The 27,173-nt window shown below is 38.7% G+C and overlaps 1 protein-coding gene across 4 annotated transcripts in view; it reads right to left on the reverse strand.

The window, feature by feature from the left end:
* The window catches only part of strip2 (striatin interacting protein 2), a 48,527-nt gene that overhangs the window by 16,578 nt on the left and 4,776 nt on the right, over nucleotides 1–27,173 (reverse strand). For 2 of the 4 annotated variants that reach the window (XM_079817973.1, XM_079817971.1), the window contains exons 2-11: nucleotides 20,655–20,724; nucleotides 20,357–20,431; nucleotides 15,962–16,096; nucleotides 15,694–15,814; nucleotides 12,884–12,952; nucleotides 8,502–8,608; nucleotides 8,270–8,397; nucleotides 6,070–6,258; nucleotides 3,831–3,881; nucleotides 2,601–2,833 (exon numbers count right to left, since the gene is read on the reverse strand). In XM_079817973.1, coding sequence (XP_079674099.1) covers nucleotides 2,601–2,833; nucleotides 3,831–3,881; nucleotides 6,070–6,258; nucleotides 8,270–8,397; nucleotides 8,502–8,608; nucleotides 12,884–12,952; nucleotides 15,694–15,814; nucleotides 15,962–16,096; nucleotides 20,357–20,431; nucleotides 20,655–20,724 — 1,178 coding nt within the window. The remainder of the gene's footprint in view (nucleotides 1–2,600; nucleotides 2,834–3,830; nucleotides 3,882–6,069; nucleotides 6,259–8,269; nucleotides 8,398–8,501; nucleotides 8,609–12,883; nucleotides 12,953–15,693; nucleotides 15,815–15,961; nucleotides 16,097–20,356; nucleotides 20,432–20,654; nucleotides 20,725–27,173) is intronic. The other 2 variants (XM_079817974.1, XM_079817972.1) reach the window with 1 other exon arrangement.

Raw genomic sequence — 27,173 nt, forward strand, 5'->3', positions numbered from 1 at the left:
ATCTCTTTAGAGATAAACCTCACGCACGCCGAAGCTCGGGCTGCACTGACCGGTCGGCCTTCAACATCCCCGACCCCCAGTACTGCATCTGGCCCACAGCGGAGGCACCAAACGCGGCACGAGATTAAGCAGAAGGGGGGTAAGCGTTTAGGCTAGCCAGCCTAGCCCCACAATAAACTGGATTACATTCGATTACTGCTGTTGTGTCTTTGTTTGCGCTGTCTACTCAATGCGCGTCACTGATGCTTTTCATATGATAGGAACATATCTAAAAAATAATGCTATTATCAACATTACTCGTAACTCGTTCATCTCGACAGCTGTAATGGTACTTTGCATGTGTTACAAAGTTGGTAATAATGATGAAGACGGACTAGGTGTGACTGGGACTCGTGTTTATTCAGAACTCTCAGATACAAACACAATAAACTCGCGCTGACTGACAGCGCTCTCATAACTCAGTAGTTACAATAAATAACTTTGTTAGCGATCGCTGAGCTCAGTCTCTGGTCCATTAGTGATGTCCGGTTCGCGAACGATCTTTCTTTTGAACCGGTTCTTTTTAGTGAACCGAACCAGTTCACCAAATCGGACTGAATCGTTCTAAACGGTTCGCGTCTCCAGTCAGCGCTGATCCATAATTTACTAGAGTTACTAACTTTCTGACATGAGTGACAGCCCCTCCGACTAGAAATAGACTAATAACCTGAAGTATATGCTGTAACTACAACAGTTCACTGAACTGAGACTGACAGAATTGATGTGAAGTGAACTCAGGTCCATCCGTCTCTCTGGCAGCAGCTCGTGCCTCGTAGACCTTGTTAAACCACGCCCCCTCCCCCTGTCAGCCAATCACAACAGTGGCCGTTTTTACTGAAGTCTCACAGCAGACACACCTCTTGAAGCAGGGCATTCAGCCACAGGGCAAACATCAGTATTGAAAAAATGCCTTTTATTTCTAAATTATTACATTTTATGATGTAAAAATCATACTAACAATATAAGTACACCTCAGGAAACATTATAAAATAATAGAAAAATGCCATGCCATGGGACCTTTAATGTAAGATTTTTTTGAAATTTTTGACTGAAAACAAGACAAAAATACTAAGTAAGAAAAGCATTTTTTGCACGTCGGAAAGGTCATGCTAGACGTAGGTGGAAGTACCTCAAGGATTAATACAAACCACATTTACCAAAAAACACTCTTCAACTTCAAAATCGTCCACCATCGTTGTTTTTTTGCCAAAGGATGTTTGTATTAGTCTTCGCACGAGCGCTTTGTAAACACGGGGACGGTACTTCCGCCTACGTTAGCGTGACATTTCCGACATGATTACGCAATCCGTGGCACGTCGCAGAGCTGCGCAAGATGAGCAATTTAGGTTAAGTATATAAAGGTTTATTTTTTTTAGAAAATGGCCAATGGTTTGGCTAGATAAGACTCTATTCCTTGTCTGGGATCGGTCAGAGCCTCTGAAGCCCTTCCTTTGAAACTGCATTGCTTTGGACCTTCGACATTTTGGTGGCCATTGAAGTGCATTGTATGGAGAAAAATCCTGGAATGTTTTCCTCAAAAAACTTGAAAAAAAATTCTTTTCCACTAATGAAAGAAAGACATGAACATTTTGTATGGCATGGGTATGAGTAAATTATCATTTTGAAGGGAACTAATCCTTTAACAAAAAGAGCAACGTAAAAGGCGTCCCTTCAGGAGTGTCATCGTCTTTACGCTAACCTATTTAAATTTCTGCAACACCTCCTCCGCTACAGTCCCGTTCTCATCTGCATGCGGCAGCGCAGCGTTACAATTCACAGGTAAACACAGCATGACTCTTAAAATAAATCACGAGGATTTGATCAATTGTGACCGTCACAGCGTTCACTGTTCCATATTCATCCGTTTCTTCGTTCTCTTCCTCCATGTTTCTACCTGTTCATCTGTCCCTGTCCACAAATATGCATTATTTATGCACTGGCACAGGAGCTGTAGCAGATTTTTCTAGGCAGTTATACGAGTCACTACATGTACAGTTATCCAATCACATCTTCTGTTGAGGTAAAGTCATGTACGTTTTTTGTTGCGCATCAAGGGATTTATTTGATAAATGTGTTTCCATCATAGTTTATGTGCATGTCTTCTTACCTGATACGCATAAAAATTGGTGGATAGAAACATAACTACTGTATTTTTTTTTATGAAATAATGCAGCCTTAGTGAGAATATAAGTCTCCCTGAACTCATTGCAAGTTAATAGATTTCTGAAAACACAGGAACAAAAACAAAATCAGGTTTAATCATTCTGAACAGAAACGCTTATTTGAAATGACCAATTATTCGTTCCGTTTAATATTTTAAATTAAAAAGTCAACCAACCATGAATTCAAATAGTACGGCCTATGTGAGGTTGATGCATCATAGTTAAGTCGCTGGCATTAGCTTTTGGATCTCAGGAGTTTTTCCGTATGTCTATTAAACTATTAAACCATTACATTGAAGTGAAAATGAATGGCAGGTGTGTTTTGAAACCAGTGAAAAAAGCCAAGTCATTCTGGCCATCCTGTAGTAGAGAGACATATTTGAAGAAAAGATCTCGCACCTGACTTTGGGGGCCCAGGGCAGGCCCTTGGGGAAGGACAGTCTCTCAGTCGGGGGCCGCAGTGGTGGTGGTGGCGGCGGCGGTTGAATAATGACATCTCTGTCGAGAGGGTAGACCTCTCCCTCGATGCCACTGTCCACATCCTCTGGGTCATCTTCCTCATCCCGGGCATCATCGTTCTTGAAAGGGTCCCGTTCGTTGTACGTGTCCAGGCTGTCCTGCTTGACCAGGGGCTGCAAGAGAAGAAGAAAGAGTTTAAGATCAAGTTTCAAATGTGCGCATTACTCTGGACCCTGATACTGAGTCTCATTAAGATGTTGTAAAGGCCGTAACGGAGCAAGCCGACATCAGTGACGAAAGGTCCAAAATGCTGCGCTTGAACACACCGCCAAAAGTAGCCCGACAGACGTTCACACTTGGCTTGGACTGTTACGGCCCTAAACTCATTAGTTATTACTTTAAAATCAAGTTTCTTCATTTGGCATCCTGAAACATCCCGTATGAGAGGTTTCAGATGTTTACACTGACTGAACGAGACTCACATCAGGGTTACTTGTGGTCATCGTTTTGCCTTCAGATTACATCCCACATCCTTCGCTTAGAGTTTATTGCTGAAACTTACCGTTCCATAAACCTGCAAAAGGTAAGCATCACAAAAAAACGTTGAATCCCTGACGCAATTTCGGGGACTCGTACATTCCACAATACAACACTGCAAGTACTTTTTCTACATTCCTGTGCAGATTCAGTTCAACAAAGGCACAAAAAACAAGTTCTTTACATCTCTAGTGTTGTGCAAACGGATGAATGGCAAGATTCAGAGCAAGCATCAGGCATGAGGTGCATTAGTGGAGCGTCATCCTCTGTTCCAGTGCAGTCAATGTATGAGTGTGTCTGTGGGCGGTGCTGAGGCCATGAGCAAAGGTGACTCAGCTGTGATTGGTTGCCTATGAGAAGAAGCCATTCTGCTAGCTAGTGTGTCTATGTGGATCTCATTGACTGAGAATGTGTGGAAAGATGTGCAGATGGAAAGATAGGAGGAGGAGAGAGAGAGAGAGAGTTTTGCTAATGTCCAGTAGCCATTGTCAGCTGTATCTCCCAGAACCCTTCCCTTTCCCAAATCAAGTTTCAAAAGGAAAAACAAATTGCTGTGAAGGAAAAGAGAGAGTGGAAGAGTGCAAGGCCAGCCCACAACAAAGAGAATGCACAAAAGGGGTTTGGGGTAAAGACCTGTTTCTTGGCATATGGACTGTCTCCTTCCAAGCTATCAACAAAGGCACTCTGTAGGGACACAAGGAAGAGACGGGAATGAGCCAACAGGAAAACCAAAACCCAGAGAGAAAAGGGCAGAAAGGAGTAGGAGAGGGAGACAGAGGAAAGTCAAAAACTGTGCACTGCAAAGAAAGAGATTTTCTTACTCGTTATTATTTTTGTCTTGGTTTCCAGTATAAATATCTAAACGCTCTTAAATCAAGATACATTTACTTGTGAAGCAAAAAAATTCATACTTTAAAAAAAAAAAAAAAAACTGCCAATGGGGCCGGAAAACAAGATCATTTTTCTTACCGTGTTGGCAGATTTATTTTCTTGTTTTGAGCAAAAACGTAATTGTTTAAAGGGGTGGTTGCATGCGATTTCCCTTTTTTAACTTTAGTGTGTAATGTTGCTGCTTGAGCATAAACAGTAGCTGCAAAGTTACAGCGCTGAAAGTTCAATGCAAACGGAGATATTGTCTTTTAAAGTTATGGCAGTTTATTGCCTACAAAAACGGCCGGTTTGGACTACAAGCTTCTTCCCGGGTTGGTGACATCATAAACCCTTGCTATTAACATAAACACTGCCCCCGCGAACACGCAACAAAGTGGGCGAGGCCACGTCGCAGTCATTACGAAAGAGAGAGAGAGAGCTGTTGCAGAACTACAAACTACATTTGGCCATCTAACCAATCTAAGACCATTGCGTTTTTCGGAGGGATGGGCTTCACAGAAGCAGGAAGCAAACGAGCCGTTCAAAGGACAGTGGAGACAGCGGTGTGGAATAAAGGTACAATATAAGAAAAATATGGCGTAAAAAAAAAAAAAAAGAAGTATTAAGACATGTTATACTGCGCCCCATAAACACAACCAAGCCTAGAAAAAAAAACACAGAACCACCCCTTTAAATAATTATTTCAAGATACAGGACTTAGGGCCCTATCATAAACCCGGAGCAATGCGACGACAGGCACGACACAAAAATAGTTTTTTGCTAGTTTCATCGTGACGCGGTTTTCATTTTTATGCGCAGCGTCACGTTGTTTAAATAACAAATGCACTCGCGCCCATCTTGTTTGCCCATGTTTGCTGGTCTGAAAACCAGGTGTGTTCAGGCGCATTGTTGGGGTGTTGCTGTTTTGAGGAACTGAAAACGACTGAGCCATTGACCAACAGAAACCTGCTCCAAAGTCAATGGCGCAGTATTTTTTGTGTTATTTAAATGGCGCGTAAGTAATATGCGCCTATAGACGGTGCACAACGTGCGTACACCCTAAAAATAAACATGCTAAATATTAAAAATAAAAGGATTACAATGTAAAAGATTATTATTCTGTACATAAAGATAAAAATGGCTACATGTCATAATGAATAGACATGTATCAGAATGACCTATTTGCTGTTATGAATGAAATTGGCTAATTATTTGACCAATCGTGGCCATACACGCATGTATTTAAACTGACTCGTCAGGTTGAGGGTGTCTATATTCCACCATGTAAAAAGCGGATCCGGCATGATGCAAGTGAAAACTGGCTTTTAAAGGGAATGGGAGATGAGAATCTGATTGGTTTAAATTGCACGTTACGTCCAAAACACACCCATTACTCATTAAGAGACTAGGTACAACCCTTTTGGACCATGCTCCTGGCGCACCAACCGTTTTTTCTGTCATTAAACTAGCAAAAGTCGATTTTGGCACGCCCTAAGTGCACCTGCGCCTTGAGCTTTAGACCATGTACTCAGATTGTTAAAATAGGGCCCTTATTGTTATTTTGCTTCTACAGTAAATGCATCTTGCTTTAAGAATGCATAGATATTTGTACTGGAAAAATAAGAAACAAATTTTTTGCAGCGTGAAACCTGCTGTGGTCCACAATGTTCAACAGACAAACCGGCCAATCGGTGCACATTGCAAGGTTAGAGTGTCTTTAAGGGCAGTAGTGTGGTAAAACAAAGTCATGTAGTCCCTTTTGTGTGCTTATTTTAAAAGGTTGTGTAAGGCTAGGTGGGCCATCATATTAGTATTAATAGGTAGCACAGATTATTTTTGTGTTTTTTGTATTTCCCATACTGATTGTATAGGATTATGCGCATGAGTACTGTGGTTGTGTGTAGTGAGCTCAACTCATGCTGGTGACTGTGCTTCTTCTCCACATGGTTCCTGCTATTGAAACGTCTTTGCGAGCGGTGTGTTTGTGGTGTGCTTCTCGTACCCTGCGGCTCCTGCGTCCTCTCTTCTGCTGCTGCTGCTGCTCGATGAGCTCCATGGCCGAGGCTGGAGGGGAGGCGGCCCGCATGTTTCGCACCACCTTAATGCTGTCCTCAGGGAGCGGCGGCAGGTTCAACTGCTCTCTCATTTTCACCTTCATCTCCTGCAGCTCCTCGAAACCTCCCAGTGTGAACTGAGGTGCACACCAACACACGGAGATCAATGGACAGAGCGATAGACGATGTAAGCAAAGCTTAATTTAGACTAGTCCATGATAGAGACAATGTTTGTATTATGAAGAAACCCTAAACGTGGTCTTTCTATCTGGTAGAATAGAATTAGTAGCGAAATAACAAAATAGAATAAAATGCAATCATCCATGCAGAATAAAATAGACACTACCATTCAAAAGTTTGGGGTTGGTAAGATTTTTTTTATATTTCTAAAATAAGTCTCTTATGCTTATCAGGGCTGCATTTATTTGATAAAAAAAATACAGTAAAAACAGTGAAATATTAAAACAAATTAAAATAGCTGTTTTTCTATTTGAATATATTGTAAAATGTAATTTATTCCTGTGATTTGGTAATTTATTATCAAATACTCCAGTCTTCAGTGTCACATGATCCTTCAGAAATCATTCAAATTTTCTATTCTAATTCCATTATAATGCAGATTTGCATAAAGAAACATTTCTTCTTATTATTATCAATGTTGAAAACAGTGTCCACAAAATATTAAGCAGCACAACTGTGATACACTTAATAGAAACTGCATTCATTTGAAATTTGTTTATTTAAATGCAACCTTGCTGAATAAAAGTATTAATATCTTAAATATCTATAAATTATCCCGAGCTTTTGAATGGAAGAGCATATAATGTAATATAAGTAATCTATGAGTGAAATGAAATAAAACAGAATGTAACAGCGTAAAATAACAGCATAGAATAAGCAGTGATTACTGTGTATTAGAATAGAAGTATATAATAGAATAGAATTAATCTGAGTGAAATGGGATAAAACAGAATGTAACAGCATTACAGAATAGCATAGAATAAGCAGTGATTACTTCTTCTATTCTATTCTATTCCACACAGTAATCACTGCTTATTTTATCATATGCTGTTGTTGTTAAGCTCTGTTGCATTCCATTGTATTCCATTTCCCTTATAGATTACTTGTATTATATTATATATTATATGATATTATATTATTCTATTCTATACTTCTATTTTATTCTATTACACAGTAATCACTGCTTATTCTATGCTATTTATTATACTGTTACATTCCATTTTATTCCATTTCACTTATAGATTACTTGTATTATATTATATTATTATATTCTATTGTATACTTCTATTCTATTCTATTACACAGTAATCACTGTTTATTCTATGCTATTTGTTATACTGTTACATTCTATTTTATTCCATTTCCTTTATAGATTACTTGTATTGTATTATATTATACTATTCTATTCTATTCTATTTTATTCTATTCCACACAGTAATCACTGCTTATTTTATCATATGCTGTTGTTGTTATGCTCTGTTGCATTCCATTTCCCTTATAGATTACTTGTATTATATTCTATTATTCTATTCTATTCTTCTATTCTATTCTTCTATTCTATTCTTCTATTCTATTCTATTCTATTTTATTCTATTCCACACAGTAATCACTGCTTATTTTATCATATGCTGTTGTTGTTATGCTCTGTTGCATTCCATTGTATTCCATTTCCCTTATAGATTACTTGTATTATATTCTATTATTCTATTCTATTCTATTCTTCTATTCTATTCTTCTATTCTATTCTTCTATTCTATTCTATTCTATTCCACACAGTAATCACTGCTTATTTTATCATATACTGTTATGTTATGCTCTGTTGCATTCCATTTCACTTATAGATTACTGTGTGTAATAGAATAGAAGAAGTAATCTAAAACAGAATGTAACAGTATAACAAATAGCATAGAATAAGCAGTGATTACTGTGTAATAGAATAGAAGTATACAATAGAATAGAATAATATAATATAATACAAGTAATCTATAAGTGAAATCAGATAAAACAGAATGTAACAGCATAACAGAATAGCATAGAATAAGCAGTGATTACTGTGTAGAATAGAATAGAAGTATCGATCTAAATTGGAACATATAGTAATTCTGACGTGTGCATCTTGAGACTGACCAGTATGGTCTTCCACAGCAAGAGCAGCACTTTCTTCATGGGGAAATGGGGCGCATTCATGCTGCAGAACTTGGTTACCATGGTGAAGAGGAGGAGGGCAAAGGGCTCTCCGTTATAAAGGGGTGAACCTGAGAGGAGGAGGGAGGTTAATCACTGCAGCATAGAGAAGGTCAACAGCCAACCAATGCGAACACACACACACAGTAAGACTTAAGGACACAGTCTTTCTCACCCAACTCTGTTTTGAAGGCCTCTCTGGCTGCCTTCCTCTCAGGACCATCACCCTCCACTTCCACACGAATGGTCTCAACCATCAGATACATGATGCTCAGAAGAACCCTTCAGAACATAATGCAAACGCCTTTACTTTCAATCTGAGTGACTGTGTGTAAGAGTGTGTGTATTAGTGAGAGAGAGAGAGAGAGAGTGTGTGTATTAGTGAGAGAGAGAGTGAGTGTGTGTATTAGTGAGAGAGAGAGAGTGAGTGTGTGTATTAGTGAGTGAGAGAGAGTGTGTGTATTAGGGAGTGAGAGAGAGAGAGAGAGAGAGAGAGAGAGAGAGAGTGTGTGTATTAGTGAGTGAGTGTGTATTAGTGAGAGTGAGAGTAGGAGTGAGTATTAGTGAGAGTGAGAGAGTGAGTGTATTAGTGAGTGAGTGTGTGTATTATTGAGAGTGAGAGAGTGAGTGTATTAGTGAGTGAGTGTGTGTATTATTGAGAGTGAGAGAGTGAGTGTATTAGTGAGTGAGAGAGTGAGTGTATTAGTGAGTGAGTGAGTGAGTGAATTAGTGAGAGTGAGTGAGTGTGTATTAGTGAGTGAGTGAGTGAGTGAGGGAGTGAGTGAGTGAGTGAGTGAGTGAGTGAGTGAGTGAGTGAGTGAGTGAGTGAGTGAGTGAGTGAGTGAGTGAGTGAGTGAGTGTATTAGTGAGAGTGAGAGAGTGAGTGTGTGTGTATTAGTGAGAGTGAGAGTGTGAGTGTATTAGTGAGTGAGTGAATTAGTGAGAGTGAGTGAGTGTGTGTATTAGTGAGTGAGTGAGTGAGTGAGTGAGTGAGTGAGTGTATTAGTGAGAGTGAGAGAGTGAGTGTGTGTATTAGTGAGAGTGAGAGAGTGAGTGTATTAGTGAGTGAGTGAGTGAGTGTGTGAGTGTATTGAGAGTGAGAGAGTGAGTGTATTAGTGAGTGAGTGAATTAGTGAGAGTGAGTGAGTGTGTGTATTAGTGAGTGAGTGAGTGAGTGAGTGAGTGAGTGAGTGAGTGAGTGAGTGAGTGAGTGAGTGAGAGTGAGAGAGTGAGTGTGTGTATTAGTGAGAGTGAGAGAGTGAGTGAGTGTATTAGTGAGAGTGAGAGAGTGAGTGTGTGTATTAGTGAGAGTGAGAGAGTGAGTGTGTGTATTAGTGAGAGTGAGAGTGAGTGTATTAGTTAGTGAGTGAGAGAGTGAGTGTGTGTATTATTGAGAGTGAGAGAGTGAGTGTATTAGTGAGTGAGTGAATTAGTGAGAGTGAGTGAGTGTGTGTATTAGTGAGTGAGTGAGTGAGTGAGAGTGAGAGAGTGAGAGAGTGAGTGTGTGTATTAGTGAGAGTGAGAGAGTGAGTGAGTGTATTAGTGAGAGTGAGAGAGTGAGTGTGTGTATTAGTGAGAGTGAGAGAGTGAGTGTATTAGTGAGTGAGTGAGTGAGTGAGTGAGTGAGAGAGTGAGTGTGTGTATTATTGAGAGTGAGAGAGTGAGTGTATTAGTGAGTGAGTGAATTAGTGAGAGTGAGTGAGTGTGTGTATTAGTGAGTGAGTGAGTGAGTGAGTGAGTGAGTGAGTGAGTGAGTGAGTGTGTGTATTAGTGAGAGTGAGTGAGTGAGTGAGTGTATTAGTGAGTGAGTGAGTGAGTGAGTGAGTGAGTGAATTAGTGAGAGTGAGAGTAGGAGTGAGTATTAGTGAGAGTGAGAGAGTGAGTGTATTAGTGAGTGAGAGAGAGAGTGGGTGTGTGTATTAGTGAGAGTGAGAGAGTCAGTGTATTAGTGAGTGAGTGAGTGAGTGAGTGAGTGAGTGAGTGAGTGAGTGAGTGTATTAGTGAGAGTGAGTGAGTGAGTGAGTGTGTGTATTAGTGAGAGTGAGAGAGTGAGTGTGTGTATTAGTGAGAGTGAGAGAGTGTGTGTATTAGTGAGAGTGAGAGAGTGAGTGTAGGAGTGAGTGAGTGAGTGAGTGAGTGAGTGAGAGAGTGAGTGAGTGAGTGAGTGAGTGTATTAGTGAGAGTGAGTGAGTGTGTGTATTAGTGAGTGAGTGAGTGAGTGAGTGAGTGAGTGTATTAGTGAGAGTGAGAGAGTGAGTGTGTGTATTAGTGAGAGTGAGAGAGTGAGTGTATTAGTGAGTGAGTGAGTGAGAGAGTGAGTGTATTAGTGAGTGAGTGAGTGAGTGAGTGAGTGAGTGAGTGAGTGAGTGAGTGTATTAGTGAGTGAGTGAGTGAGTGAGTGAGTGAGTGAGTGAGTGAGTGAGTGAGTGAGTGAGTGAGTGAGTGAGTGAGTGTATTAGTGAGAGTGAGAGTAGGAGTGAGTATTAGTGAGAGTGAGAGTAGGAGTGAGTATTAGTGAGAGTGAGAGAGTGAGTGTATTAGTGAGTGAGAGAGAGAGAGTGAGTGTGTGTATTAGTGAGAGTGAGAGAGTCAGTGTATTAGTGAGTGAGTGAGTGAGTGAGTGAGTGAGTGTATTAGTGAGAGTGAGTGAGTGAGTGAGTGTGTGTATTAGTGAGAGTGAGAGAGTGAGTGTGTGTATTAGTGAGAGTGAGAGAGTGAGTGTATTAGTGAGAGTGAGAGAGTGAGTGTAGGAGTGAGTGAGTGAGTGAGTGAGTGAGAGAGAGAGTGAGTGAGTGAGTGTATTAGTGAGAGTGAGTGAGTGTGTGTATTAGTGAGTGAGTGAGTGAGTGAGTGAGTGAGTGAGTGAGTGTATTAGTGAGAGTGAGAGAGTGAGTGTGTGTATTAGTGAGAGTGAGAGAGTGAGTGTATTAGTGAGAGTGAGAGAGTGAGTGTAGGAGTGAGTGAGTGAGTGAGTGAGTGAGTGAGAGAGTGAGTGAGTGAGTGAGTGTATTAGTGAGAGTGAGTGAGTGTGTGTATTAGTGAGTGAGTGAGTGAGTGAGTGAGTGTATTAGTGAGAGTGAGAGAGTGAGTGTGTGTATTAGTGAGAGTGAGAGAGTGAGTGTATTAGTGAGTGAGTGAGTGAGAGAGTGAGTGTATTAGTGAGTGAGTGAGTGAGTGAGTGAGTGAGTGAGTGAGTGTATTAGTGAGTGAGTGAGTGAGTGAGTGTATTAGTGAGAGTGAGAGAGTGAGTGTGTGTATTAGTGAGAGTGAGAGAGTGAGTGTATTAGTGAGTGAGTGAGTGAGTGAGTGAGTGAGTGAGTGAGTGTGTGTATTAGTGAGTGAGTGAGTGTGTGTATTAGTGAGTGAGTGAGTGAGTGAGTGAGTGTATTAGTGAGTGAGTGAGTGAGTGAGTGTGTGTATTAGTGAGAGTGAGAGAGTGAGTGTATTAGTGAGTGAGTGAGTGAGAGAGTGAGAGTATTAGTGAGTGAGTGAGTGAGTGAGTGAGTGAGTGAGTGAGTGAGTGAGTGAGTGAGTGAGTGAGTGAGTGTATTAGTGAGTGAGTGAGTGAGTGTGTGTATTAGTGAGTGAGTGAGTGTATTAGTGAGAGTGAGAGAGTGAGTGTGTGTATTAGTGAGAGTGAGAGTAGGAGTGAGTATTAGTGAGAGTGAGAGAGTGAGTGTATTAGTGAGTGAGTGAGTGAGTGAGTGAGTGAGTGAGTGAGTGAGTGAGTGAGTGAGTGAGTGAGTGAGAGAGGGTGAGTGTGTGTATTAGAGAGAGTGAGAGAGTCAGTGTATTAGTGAGTGAGTGAGTGAGTGTATTAGTGAGAGTGAGTGAGTGTGTATTAGTGAGAGTGAGAGAGTGTGTGTATTAGTGAGAGTGAGAGAGTGAGTGTAGGAGTGAGTGAGTGAGAGAGTGAGTGAGTGTATTAGTGAGAGTGAGTGAGTGTGTGTATTAGTGAGTGAGTGAGTGAGTGAGTGAGTGAGTGAGTGAGTGAGTGAGTGAGAGAGAGAGAGAGTGAGAGAGTGAGTGTATTAGTAAGTGAGTGAGTGAGTATTAGTGAGAGAGAGAGTGAGTGTGTGTATTAGTGAGAGTGAGTGTGTGTGTGTGTGTGTGTGTGTGTATTAGTGAGAGTGAGTGTGTGTGTATTAGTGAGAGTGAGAGAGTGTATGTGTAGTAGTGAGAGAGTGAGTGAGAGAGTGAGTGAGTGAGTGAGTGAGTATTAGTGAGTGAGTGAGTGTGTGTATTAGTGAGTGAGAGAGTTAGAATGAGAGAGAGTCTTTGTTTATTGTGACCCAAAAGCAAGTATTTTCCTTCTATAATCAGCTAATGCAGCAGCTCTACTCCTACAGGAAAACAACATTCAGGTCTCAATTATGCTTGCTTGGAGCGAGCAGATGTATTGAGAAATGCACTCAAAAACATGAAGGCAAGGGAACACGAGTTTTGAGGTAAATCTGAGAAGTGCATTGGGGGTTGGATAAGGAGAAGTCATGTTGTGAGAGCGCGTATGAATGTCTGTGAAAGAAGAAAATGATTCATTCCCAGTGGACATCTTACCTGAGTTCAGTGCTGTCTGCCAGCGAAATGGCTGGTTTTCTTACCGCGGTGCTGCACGCCTGGTTATTACTGGAGGGAAAGGGAACAATACGAAATCAAAATGGCACTCTACGGACATCCTTACATAACATCTGCATCAAAAGACTCCAGCCAATAGTTTTACTATGCCACAAAATACACTATAAATGAGTTTGTGAGGCAAACAGGGGATGTGGTCTTATGGCTTGCACAGATACTAGCTTACTGCACCTGACAAGCTGTCAGCCTTGATCATTTGAATATGTTGTGCTTGGCCAAATATGAATCGATGCTCAGAGTAGCTGAAGGGCTGATTGTGTGGCATCAATAACTGCAGAAGAGGCAGCGGTACGGTCTCCCTGAGCACAGCTCGGCTGTGTGGGCTGATGGGACGATGGTACAAAGACATTAAATCCGGTCAGGCAGGGGCTTGAAAGAGGAGAGGCATGGTGGCCAGGCTGTCTTTGAAGCCGAGATCACAGACGGACCACTCTGAGGCTCTCTGAACACAAGAGAGCGGGAGGAGATGGAGAGAGAGAGAGAGAGAGAGAGAGAGAGAGAGAGAGAGAGAGAGAGAGAGAGAGAGAGGCCCGTGGTGCAGGAAATAAAGACTGGCCTTATTATGAAGAGATGACAGCAGGTACGCGAAGGATGCACAAAAGAATTCTGCCTTTTTGATCTTGCTTTGATGCTTGATAAGAATATGATGAACCAAAATATATGTTACTATGAAACATTAAACTTCAACTTATATTATCATCTGATATGTGCTGCGGAAAAAGAAAAAAAAAATCAATATTACATTATATTATATTTAGTGTTTTCAAATCAATTAATTGCGATTAATCGCATCTAACATAAAAGTTTGTAAATATATATGTGTGTGTCTGTTAGATGCGATTGATATGCCAGCACAAATTTTTTATTATAATATAATATTAGTGTTATTTTAATATCATTTGTATGTTTTGAATTATTTATAGCTTTTATTTTTATACGTTTTCAATTTAATTTAAGTTTCAATAATTATTATGTGCATTTGTCATTTTTCTTCGTTTTTTTATTTTGCTATTTTTTAGTTTTTTTGTGTCATTTTTGCTGCAAAGGCAACATTTATAATTCTTTTTACATCTAATATTTATATTTTATTAAACTTTATTTCATTTTTTATGATTTTAGTCAAAAAATACCAACATTATTATATATTATATTATATTATATATTTAGAGTTGGCAAATCAATGAATCACATCTTACATAAAAGTTTGTAAATATATATATATAAATATATGTGTGTGTCTGTTAGATGTGATTAATCGATATGCCAGCACTCATTTTATTATATTATATTATATTATATTATATTATATTATATTATATTATATTATATTATAATTAGGGCTGTCAAAAGATTAAATCGCATCCAAAATAAAAGTTTGTGTTTACATAATATATGTGTGTGTACTCTGTTAATTATTATTTATATATAAATACACACACATTCATCTATATATTTAAGAAATATTTGCATGTATATACATTTATATAATCTATAATATATATAAATATAAAACATTTTTTTTTCTTAAATATATACACATGCTTGTGTGTGTGTGTGTGTGTGTGTGTGTGTGTGTGTGTATTTATATATAAATAATAATTAACAGAGTACACACACATATATTATGTAAACACAAACTTTTATTTTAGATGCGATTAATCTTTTGACAGCCCTAATTATAATATAATAGTGTTTTATTTTAATATAATTTGTATGTTTTTAATATTTTTTATTATTTATGCTGTTATTTTTATAAGGCTTAAATTTAATTCAATTTTCAATAATTTTATTATGTGAATGTAATTTTTCTTAGTTTTTAGGTTAAAAAAAATTTAGCTTTACTTTTTTTTGTCATTTTAGCTGCAAAGGCAACATTTATATCATTTTCTTTTTACATATAATATTTATATTTTATTAAGCTTTATTTCATATATATTTTTATAGTTTTAGCCAACAATTATATTATATATTATTATATACAAACATCTTGGTTGAAACAATGTAATTTATTAAAGCATTGAGCTGTTTTTCTAAGAAATACAAATTTAAATCATAATTTTTAATTAGCCTCTAAATCATTTTACATTATTTCCAAATGTAATAATAAAATGTGACTTTTACATCAATGCAACTTTGCACCAATGCATTTTTTTCTCTCAACAACGCAATTCTGACCCGGTGTGAATTATAATCAGGTATAAACTTATTTCCCAGAATATACAATACATTTTCTTAATGCAGCTTATCTATGCACAAGTTGCTTCCAGGTAGTTTTTTTTAGGGAGTTCTGAATGTTTGTAAAGTACTAAGAGAGACACCTGATATCTCTGACATCGCTCTCTGAATGAAACAAAGATCCATTAACATGGAAGTGTCCTTAATGCAGGTGATTAGAGAAATAGAGAACTGGCTCGCTGTGCCGCCCAGGCAGCTGCTACCGTACACAGCGGGCATTAAGAAACAGAAAAGGAAAAGGCGTACGGCTCATTAGTACGGCACCCAGGAGATCTGCAGAAATACACAACCCCTTAAACACCGTTTCACACACACACAGTCATGACTGAGCCGTTTCTAACCTGCTCCCTCAGGAGAAAGAGAATAAAAATAGAAGCCCTGTTAAACACTTCACTCTGTCTGTCTCTTTCAATATTTCAGTCTGTTCCCGCCTGCAGCAGATGGCTTGCCCTCGGTCGCAGAGACAATGAGGCATTTTGGGAAATGAAGACACTCACTCTATCTCCATGCTGAGGAGCTCCAGCAGAGCCGTGAAGATGCCCATGTCGTAGAGGAGGAAGACATTGTGTCGAGACCAGTAGAGGACGTCAGTCTCGGTGTCACACTCGTCAAACACACCTTAATACACACACAGAAGCAAAAAAATGTAAATAAAACAAAATATGCTATTATTTTCATGCCAATTAATCTCGCTTCTCGATTGGGGTGCGAAATATGATTTGTTCTTGACTAGTTTCACTGTGGTTCCATGTGCTACATTCGTACCTTGTGCCAAATAGAGGATGGCCCGGGCCACTTTGAGCCTCTTGTCCCGATCGGTGACCTCCAGAGCATCCAGCAGTCTCATAACATACGCCCTCTGCTCCTCCAAACTCAACTCCATCCACCTCCGACCCTTCACTGGGAGCAGAGCACAGAAGGATCAAATCTCTGTCATTCTTCTACCGCCTCCCATTCTGGTTCATTTCTCACACGCGAGAAAGATTAGTCAGGATTTGTGTTGCTCAAACATCCGTGAGAGGGGCGGCACATACTTGTTCACTTCACTGACCTTTCTTCTCTTTCTCTTTCAGTCATAAATGTTATTCAATGCCTTATGAATGCAAATGACTGTACAAACCTTCCTGGTTTGAAAATGCGCTTGGTAAAATATTTGCTGTATTTTGCTTATTTGAGAGTTTGTGTAGCAGACTTCAGCTGGAAAGTCAGTTGCACTTTATTTTACAGTATGAGCACTTACCTTAGAAAGTACTGGGTAATAAAAGGTAACTACATGGGGTAGGATCAGGGTTAGTACCTAGTTATTACCCAGTTATTGTAATTACTATAATAAGTCTATAGTACGTACATGGGGAACAATAAAGTGCTACCGTAAGGTCTTCATTAGAAGGAATGTGTCAAATTAAATCACTGAAAGATTTACAGTTGAATTCTGACGGGAATGACCTTGATCTTGGAGCATTATGGAAATCCTTTTTTTTGTAGTGCATTTCAAATGTGAAGAGTTTTAAATGACCCATTTAATTGTGGAAAACTAACCTTATAAGTGAAAAAAAAGAAGAAGAAAAAAGACCCCTTTGGATGGCAACTTTCAAAAGTAAGAATGTGTATTGTAAGCGACTTCATCAACACGTGACATGAAGTTACTTCACAATCAACACAGACGTACAGCCAGCGCACACAAACCAGTGATCCAGGCACTAGGCTTTTTCCATGCAGTAGAGACTGCAGTGCCAAGGCAAACACAGAGAGAGAGACAGAGAGACAGACAGAGAGACAGAGAGACAGACAGAGAGACAGAGAGACAGACAGAGAGACAGAGAGACAGAGAGAGAGAGACACACACAGAGCGTGAGGTCTGGTGAGGTGAGATTGTGCACACAGCAGGCAGGGAGGGTAAAGCCTGAGGCTACACACACACACACACACACACTACATAAACATTCATTAAAGTTCTCATTTTCTCACAGAAAGAGAACTGTGGGATTTTGCTGAGGCTTTATTTCTGTTCTGTTTCAGACACAGGTGGAAATGTTAGAGCCAGGAGTGTTCAGTTAATGAAGCTTCGGTCAGCCTCATAAACAGCGTCTCAAAATCTATATGACACACTAGCAGTTAGTCAAGAGGCATTCAGTCTTACTATCGCATTAGGCCACTCTACCTTTTTATGTAACTGATTTTAAAACGTTATGAACCATCTTAAAGAAAAAAAAGTCTAACTTGTAAGGTTAGTCTTACTGGTTTATGCAACCAGCCCGTATAAGCAGTTTGTCACTCTTAAACACAATGCAATTTGAGCAGAAAACTCAACAGATCTTAAACACTATGAGTTACTGTGTTAGTGAGGAATACACACTAACAAATAAAAAGACCTGTGTTTTTGTCTTTTTCTAGTAAGAAAAAAAAATCTCAAATTAACTTTGGAAACAAAACTGTGAAGGATATGTTGAATTAAGTATTCTTTTATTTTAGTTTTTTTCCCTCAAATAGGCTTTTTGTTGTTGTTCTAATTAAATATTGATTTACCAACTTTAGAGAGGTTTGTAGAGACCCACTAAAGGGACATGGTGAAGGGAAAAAAAGCAGGAAAAATTATTTGTAAATGCTTTTGCGTTCTCTTGTAAATGATTTGGGTTCCCCCAAACGAACAAAGTTTGTTTCGGAAACGCAAAATGTATTCATTTATTCAAATTTTTTCCATCATCATGTCCCTTTAGGGCCTCCGTAGGTTTATTCTTAAAGGGCACCCCTTTTTACAAGATGCAATATAAATCTCAGGTGTCCCCAGAGTGTGTCTGTAAAGTTTCTGATCAGAATTCCTAACAGATCATTTAATATAGCATTTTGAAAATGCCAATTTTCGGGTATGAAAAAGAGCTGTTTTGTGTGCGTCTCCTTTAAATGCAAATGAGCTGCTGCTCCCGGCACCAGAGGGTGGAGCCTTCACAGCTCGTGAACACACTAATGAAAACTGAAACATGATACATCTGTTTGGTTTTGATTATCATCTCTATTGCGGACAGGCTCATGTGACATTGCAGTTCTTCATCATCATGAGATATCATCTGCAAGCCTTCTCACTCTCAACTTGAGCACACACACCCGACGCATGCGCACAGAGAGCTGGATGTTGGTGCCTCCGTGAGTATTAAACTAGACTAGTTCGCTTTCATGTGTTATTGCATTTAAACTGTCAAATGCACACAAGGTTATGTCAGAAACACACATGAAAACAAGTTCCCATGAAAACAGTTGGTTATGTCTGTGCACGTATGCAGCAAGTACAGAAATCCAGTGTGTATATTAGATGTGTATTAAAGTGAAAGCAGTGTGATATAGAGAACCTACTCTATATCTGCTGTTAATATGAATCAAACAACAAAAGATAACCAGAAAAATCACTCACTCACTGCTCTTGACCGAATTAACTTTGGTAGCTTTATTAAGAACACATTTCTTACTTGAATGCTGCTGTTAAAGCTGCACTATGTAACTTTTCCGTCCGCTAGAGGTCGCCTATTCAAAACAAAGGCGTAGTTTGATGAAGGCACGTTTGAGCGCAGAATCTTGGAACATGTGATCTTCACCTCACAGCCGGTGGGAAAGAATCGGGATAGGACTCGGGCAGAAATCATGTTCATGGATGAGATTATTAACGTTACTATAATATGAAGCAGGACCGAGTGCTGTGGAGCTCACCAAGGCCGCTGGAGCGATTGTTAATAAGATGAACGCAACACACGCCTCGCGAGCAGCGGGACTTTTATTATGCCACAGTCGCCGGTGGGACTTCCGCTTTTCCGGTCATGAGTATGAGGTAACGCAGCTGTTTATCATATTAGATACATCTGAGTGTGTTGAAAATGATGTCCTGACGTTACTCTGTGCGTTCGCTCGGCGGCTGCTATGACACTTGTTCACACTGCAGTGAGAGTAAAGCGCTTCTGCAGAATAAAACCAGGAACCGAGGGGAACGCAGATATGACGCAATCGAAAGGAGACTCCCTCAAACATCCCGGTTCCTTGATTAAAATAGCAATTTTCTCACGATTTACAAATAGTTGGAAAAATTTGGGATATTGAAAGTACTCAACTGAACAAAATATAACACTGGCCTAGTGGTTTTTGGATATTTTACTGAATTTATTTTTACATAGTGCACCTTTAATGCTCTGGCGAGGAGATAAACAGGGCGGGTCTATGCTAATATGACCGTGTCCATCAACACTCGTGGGTGCCCCATCGCCCACAATCTGCAAACAGCTTGTTCTGAGACACTGCTTATGATTTATGGGGATAAAAAAAAAAGAAGTGGGTGGATTTTTATCATTATAGGGTGGTTGTGTACACGCACTGCCGACACACATTTATGTTCAAACACCATGTAAAAGTGAATTTTGCATAATAGTTGCCCTTTAAAACATGCAAAATTATTTTCCAAAGTGGTAAGAAAAATACACCTGTTCTCTGTATGGGAGCTTGTTTCCACCATGGAATAATTTTTTTTTTCTTGTAATTGTGAGTTTATATCTGAGAAAAACCTTACGAATTATGAACTTGAGAAACAAACTGCAATTCTGACTTTTTGCTATTGCGAGTTATAAAGTCTGAATTGCAAGATGTAAACACGCAATTCTGAGAAGAAAAAAAAACTGAATTGTAAGTTATATATTCAGAATTGGAGAAACAAAAATGTGTGAGATAAACTCAGAACTAAAAAGGTAATTTGATTGAATTTACTTGAGAAACAAATTGCATAACACTGTAATGTGGAAGCTTGTTTCAGCCACGTGACTTTTTATCTAATAATTCTGATGCTTTTTCTTGAGATATAAACTCACAATTCTCTCTTTTTTTTATTTCCTTGCAATTTGAACATTATTACTCACAACTGTAAATGTAGATCTTGCGATTCTGACTTTATTTCTCAGGATTGTTAGAGTTTTTATAGATTTCTCACAATTCCGAGTTATAAAGTCTGAATTGGGTAATAAAGTGTCAAAATTAAAAAAATGAAACAAGCTTCCATATTACGGTGTTATGCAATTTGTTTCTCAAGGAAATTCATTTTGTTCTATATATTTATTCCATGAAATAAGAAAAGCACTAGAAACATATTACAGCTAACATCTGAAGTCAATATAACACTGGCTACATTACCATGATTCTTGAAGTCTTCCTCAAAGTAATCCCTGTTGAGACTGAACTCTGGTTCCTCTGTGTAGCTGTACAGCTCTGTGTGCAAGACACAAATAAAAAGACATGATTAAAGGAAAACAAGCACATAACATTGGCTTCCATAGTAAAAATATATTCCATTTTAATAATATATCTGTTTGAACTCTCGCAAGATCTAAAACAGTTCCTGTTCTGATTCCATATGTTATTTAAAAGACATCCTTTTAAAAGATTAGATCACCCGAATCCAGTGTGAGATATGTTTGTGTGTGTGACTGACCTGAGAGCTCAGCAGTGAAGCCGTCTGTGTCCCCATATTCAAACTCCAGGTTAGGGGACTCCATGGACCCCTGCGGACCAGACGCAAACAATAACTGCACTGCAACAACAGAAAGTGTCACATGCCCAACATCCTGGAGCGACTGCATTTCAGGTCTTTCCACTATTTCATCAGCATGTGCTTTTCCTTGTAATTATGCAAATTCAGCCATGAGGACACACTACTCTAGTACTTCAACAGCTACAGAGTGGGACATTTACACATGCTCACACATACACACTGAGACAGGGAGCACTTCCATCAGCACAGGTGCTCAGAAGCCACAAAGATCTAAATATGAAGAAGCACCACTGCATAATACAGGAAGTTAAAAAAAAGGTCACAAATCACACCTCTCATAAATGTGCACTGGTTGCCACTTGCCAATAGCCTCTCGCATCAAATTCAACGTACCGATGTATACATTATATATATATATAAACATACACTCACCTAAAGGATTATTAGGGACACCATACTAATACTGTGTTTGAGCCCCTTTCGCCTTCAGAACTGCCTTAATTCTACGTGGTATTGATTCAACAAGGTGCTGAAAGCATTCTTTAGAAATGTTGGCCCATATTGATAGGATAGCATCTTGCAGTTGATGGAGATTTGTGGGATGCACATCCAGGGCACGAAGCTCCCGTTCCACCACATCCCAAAGATGCTCTGTTGGGTTGAGATCCGGTGACTGTGGGGGCCATTTTAGTTCAGTGAACTCATTGTCATGTTCAAGAAACCAATTTGAAATGATTCGAGCTTTGTGACATGGTGCATTATCCTGCTGGAAGTAGCCATCAGAGGATGGGTACATGGTGGTCATAAAGGGATGGACATGGTCAGAAACAATGCTCAGGTAGGCCGTGGCATTTAAACGATGGCCAGTTGGCACTAAGGGGCCTAAAGTGTGCCAAGAAAACATCCCCCACACCATTACACCACCACCACCAGCCTGCACAGTGGTAACAAGGCATGATGGATCCATGTTCTCATTCTGTTTACACCAAATTCAGAAATCGAGACTCATCAGACCAGGCAACATTTTTCCAGTCTTCAACTGTCCAATTTTGGTGAGCTCGTGCAAATTGTAGCCTCTTTTTCCTATTTGTGGTAAGAAAAATACACCTGTTCTCTGTATGGGAGCTTGTTTCCACCATGGAATACATTTTTCTTCTTGTAATTGTGAGTTTATATCTGAGAAAAACCTGAGTTGCGAATTATGAACTTGAGAAACAAACTGCAATTCTGACATTTTGCTATTTCGAGATATAAAGTGTGAATTGCAAGATGTAAACACACAATTCTGAGAAGAAAAAGAAACTGAATTGTAAGTTATATATTCAGAATTGGAGAGAAAAAAAATGTGTGAGATATAAACTCAGAACTAAAAAGGTAATTTGATTGAATTTACTTGAGAAACAAATTGCATAACACAGTAATGTGGAAGCATGTTTCAGCCACGTGACTTTTTATCTAATAATTCTGATGCTTTTTCTTGAGGTATAAACTCACAATTCTCTCTTTTTTTCCTTGCAATTTTAACATTATTACTCACAACTGTAAATTTATATCTTGCGATTCTGACTTTAAAACTCGCAATTGTGAGAAATTGAACAACTCTAACAATCCTGAGAAATAAAGTCTGAATTGGTAATTTGTGATTTTATTTGTAGTGGAGATGAGTGGTACCCGGTGGGGTCTTCTGGTGTTGTAGCCCATCCGCCTCAAGGTTGTGCGTGTTGTGACTTCACAAATTTTTTGCCTGATACCTCGGTTGTAACGAGTGGTTATTTCAGTCAAAGTTGCTCTTCTATCAGTCGGCCCATTCTCCTCTGACCTCTAGCATCAACAAGGCATTTTCGCCCACAGGACTGCCGCATACTGGATGTTTTTCCCTTTTCACACCATTCTTTGTAAACCCTAGAAATGGTTGTGCGTGAAAATCCCAGAAAACTGAGCAGATTGTGAAATACTCAGACCGGCCCGTCTGGCACCAACAACCATGCCACGCTCAAAATTGCTTAAATCACCTTTCTTTCCCATTCTGACATTCAGTTTGGAGTTCAGGAGATTGTCTTGACCAGGACCACACCCCTAAATGCATTGAAGCAACTGCCATGTGATTGGTTGATTAGATAATTGCATTAATGAGAAATTGAACAGGTGCTCCTAATAATCCTTTAGGTGAGTGTATGTACTGTGCTGGACTAACTGGGACATGTCACAGCACTAGCATTTTGTTGCCCTTTTGTTGGTTTAACTGCTTCTATTGTTCAAAGTCGCTTTGGATAAAAGCTTCTGCTAAATTATTAAATATAAATCTATAAAAGAGCAATTAAACTGTGAACATCCACACTCAAAAACCGCCTTAAAGGGATAGTTAATTCTAGGTGTATAAGACATTCTTCTTTCAGACGAATACATTTGGAGTTATATTTAAAAATGTCCTGGCTCTTCCAAGCTTTATAATGGCAGCCCAAAACTTGAAGACCAAAAAACAGACAGAGCATCCATCCATTATAAACGTACTCCACACGGCTCCAGGGGGTTAATAAAGGCCTTCTGAAGTGAATCAATGGGTTTTGTGTAAGAAAAATATCCATATTTAAAACTTTATACAGTAAAATATCTGGCTTTCGGTAGAACGGCTTCTGTATTCAACTTATGATGAAAGTGTAACGCTCTCGCAGTTCAAAACGCTTACGCTACATCTGACGTCATCGTCGTGTCAGTTACGCTTTTCCCATAAGAAGAATACAAAAAACGCTTCACCGGAAGCTAGATATTTTACTTTATAACGTGCTAAATATGTTTCTTTTTCTTACACAAAAACATCGATTCGCTTCAGAAGGCCTTTATTAACCCTCCGGAGCCACGTGGATTACCTTTATAATGGATGGATGCACTTTTTGGTCTTCAAATTTTGGACTGCCATTATAAAGCTTGGAAGAGTCAGGACATTTTTTAATATAACTCAGATTGTATTCGTCTGAAAGAAGAATGTCATATACGCCTAGTAAATCATGGGCTAATTTTCATTTGTGGGTGAACTATCCCTTTAATGGTTTCAAAACATCAGAGAGCATTCACTCAGCTGAGTATAATTAAACTTTCCCCATCACATCAATGCTGATTTATTGTATGCTCATGTCACTAAACAGCCTCTAAAATCTTGAGCCAAACGTGGATTTCCAGGATTTTCTGCCACAGTCTGTCTCAAATGAAGAGGTGTCAGGTCCTCTGAGGCATTTCGATTTAATTGCATCCAAATGAACATCTGGGGAACACGTTCTGCTCTCAGTTGAGTAAGAATTATGTAAGGAGCATATAATGCTGGAGATGAAGTGTCTTCAGTCCCCTAGAGGACCACATCAGTTTCTCTTGCTCAGCTGATTAATCTTATCCATTTGAAGATAAAGTGCTTCCGCGGGACATTCACCTTGTTGCAGCTAATTTGGCTTCATTGTTCTGCTGGACTTTCTCCCAATCTTTGTGTTTTAGAATGCAGTTTGCTTGCCCTAAATTGCATTATTTCTCTCAGTTTGGACCTCTGAATAAAACTGAGGATGTTTGGATTTGAGTAAGAGTTTCAAATTCTCCTGCAGCAAATCTAAAGCCCAAAGTGCAACTGAATCAAAGCCCAACTAAACCTTAACAAGGAGCAACTGAACAAGCTGCATGGTCCCACTATCCCTTGAAACAGACTGGAGTAATCTGTAGATCTCAAAACGGGGCCAGAATTGACCTATTGGATACACAAAAGAATTTTGCCTTTTTGATCTCGCTTTGATGCTTGATAAGAAAATGATGAACCAAAATATACGTTACTATGAAACCTTATAAGTTGCAGTTTATTATCATCGGAAATGTGCTGCGGGAAAAAAAAGCTTAGAATTAGGTCATTTATTATATTACATATTATATTTAGTGTTTTTAAATCAATTAAATCGCATCTAACATAAAAGTTAGTTAATATATATATATATAAATATATGTGTGTGTGTCTGTTAGATGCGATTAATCGATATGCCAGCACTAATTTTATTATAATATAATTCATATAATATAATAGTGTTATTTTAATATCATTTGTATGTTTTGAATTATTTATAGCTTTTATTTGTACAAGATTTCAATTTAATGTAGGTTTCAATAATTATTATGTGCATTTGTCATTTTTCTTAGTTTTTTTTATTTTGCTATTTTTATTTTATTTTTTTCATTTTTGCTGCAAAGGCAACATTTATCATTTTCTTTTTACATCTAATATTTATATTTTATTAAACTTTTTCATTTTTTATGATTTTAGTCAACAATACCAACATTTATTATCATATTATATTATATATTATATATTTAGTGTTGTCAAATCAATGAATCACATCTTACAGAAAAGTTTGTAAATATATATATATATATATATATATGGGTGTGTGTCTGTTAGATGCGATTAATCGATATGCCAGCACTAATTTTATTATATTATAATTTTTATGTTTTGAATATTTTTAATTATTTATAAAAAATTTTTTTAATAAGGTTTCAATTTAATTAAATTTTCAATCATTTTATTATGTGAATGTAATTTTTCTACGTAATTTTTTAATTTAGCTTTAATTCATTTTTTAGGTTTAATTTTTGTCATTTTAGCTGCAAAGGCAACATTTATAATTTTCTTTTTACATCTAATATTTATATTTGATTAAGCTTTATTTCATATATATTTTTATAGTTTTAGCCAACAATGCCAACACTGATATATTATATATCCTTGTATTAATTATATTAATAGAACTGAAGCTTTTTCTAAACATCTTGGTTGAAACAATGTAATTTGTTAAAGCATTGAGCTGTTTTTCTAAGAAATACAAATTTAAATACATTTTTTAATTAGCCTCTAAATCATTTTACATTATTTCTAAATGTAATAATAAAATGTGACTTTTACATCAATGCAACTTTGCACCAATGCATTTTTTTCTCTCAACAATGCAATTTTGATCCGGTGTGATTTATAATCAGGTATAAACTTATTTCCCAGAATATATACGATAGGTTTTCACATTTTCTTAATGCAGCTTATCTATGCACAAGTTGCTTCCAGGCTGTTTTTGGGCAGTTTTTTTAGGGAGTTCTGGATGTTTGACCAAAATTCAAGAGATGCCAGGCAATACTCATTGTTTAATATTCATATCTCACTTCATAATTCGTTACATTTATACAGTGGGTGCCCAAAGCGCTTTACATGGAAGGGGGAGAATCTCCTCATCCACCACCAATGTGCAGCACCACCTGGATGATTCGACGGCAGCCATATTGCGCCAGAACGCCCACCACACACCAGCTGATTGGTGGAGAGGAGAAGTAATGAAGCCAATCTGTATATCGGTATATGGGGATGTTTAGGAGGCCATGATGGACAGAGGCCAATGGGCAAATTTGGCCAGGATGCCAGTAGCCTGACGTCGTCATACTCAAATTCTAGTCAGAATATATGAGTCTGAAACGGCTCCATTGGGCTGTGATTATGGGGCATTTCAACCAAACCAGGAAAGAAAATGCCTCTGCACTCAATTGGATAGACCTACAACCAATAAAAGCAACGGAGCGACCCATAGTTGTCAACAGAACTCAACTGCACGCACGCTGGAAGAAGAAGAAGAAGATGATGAGTGTAAACGATCTTTACCGGTGTTGTAAGAGTTCTTACCAACATGATCATCATTTTCTGAGAGAAATAGCAAAGGTGAATGCATAGTTCTCCGTTTAGGATTAGAACGAATTCAACCCAAGCGCTCTTTGGTAATGTGGATGATTATGTTACTGTGGATCATCTGTCCATCATCGTATAAAGCCCACCCTGACAATTTGATTGGTCCGAAAAGCTCTGGTTCGAGCATTGTTGCTCCAAAACGGATCAAGTCCAGACCAAATTTCCCGACCTCAAATGTTGTGGGTGGGGCTAAATTCGGCTGGCATCCAGGCTAGGATGCCGGGGCTACACCCCTACTCTTTTTCCGAAAGACATCCCGGGATTTTTAATGACCACAGAGAATCAGGACCTCGGTTTAACGTCTCATACGAAGGACGGTGCTTATTGACAGTATAGTGTCCCCATCACAGACCACAGGGTGAGCGCCCCCTGCTGGCCTCACTAACACCTCTACCAGCAGCTATCTAGTTTTTCCTCAGGTTTCCCATCCAGGTACTGACCGGGCTCAGCCCTGCTTAGCTTCAGTGGGAAACCAGTCTTGGGCTACAGGGTGATATGGCTGCTGGCTAAATGCTGACTTAATGCAGCCATATACAATAATTCATCCGTGTCTTTTGCACCATCTGTTCTTCAATGCATGGTGTTGTGTTCATGTTAGACTCGCCCCATAATTACCACTCTGAAGCTCTATTATGGAGGCAAAAAAACATTACAACTGGGTCACCCCCTATTATGCTTTTTGGCAAACCTCAGATTTGCTTTCA

The sequence above is a fragment of the Gobio gobio genome (assembly GCF_949357685.1).
Source record: "Gobio gobio genome assembly, chromosome: 5".
In the NCBI taxonomy this organism is placed as follows: Eukaryota; Metazoa; Chordata; class Actinopteri; order Cypriniformes; family Gobionidae; genus Gobio; species Gobio gobio.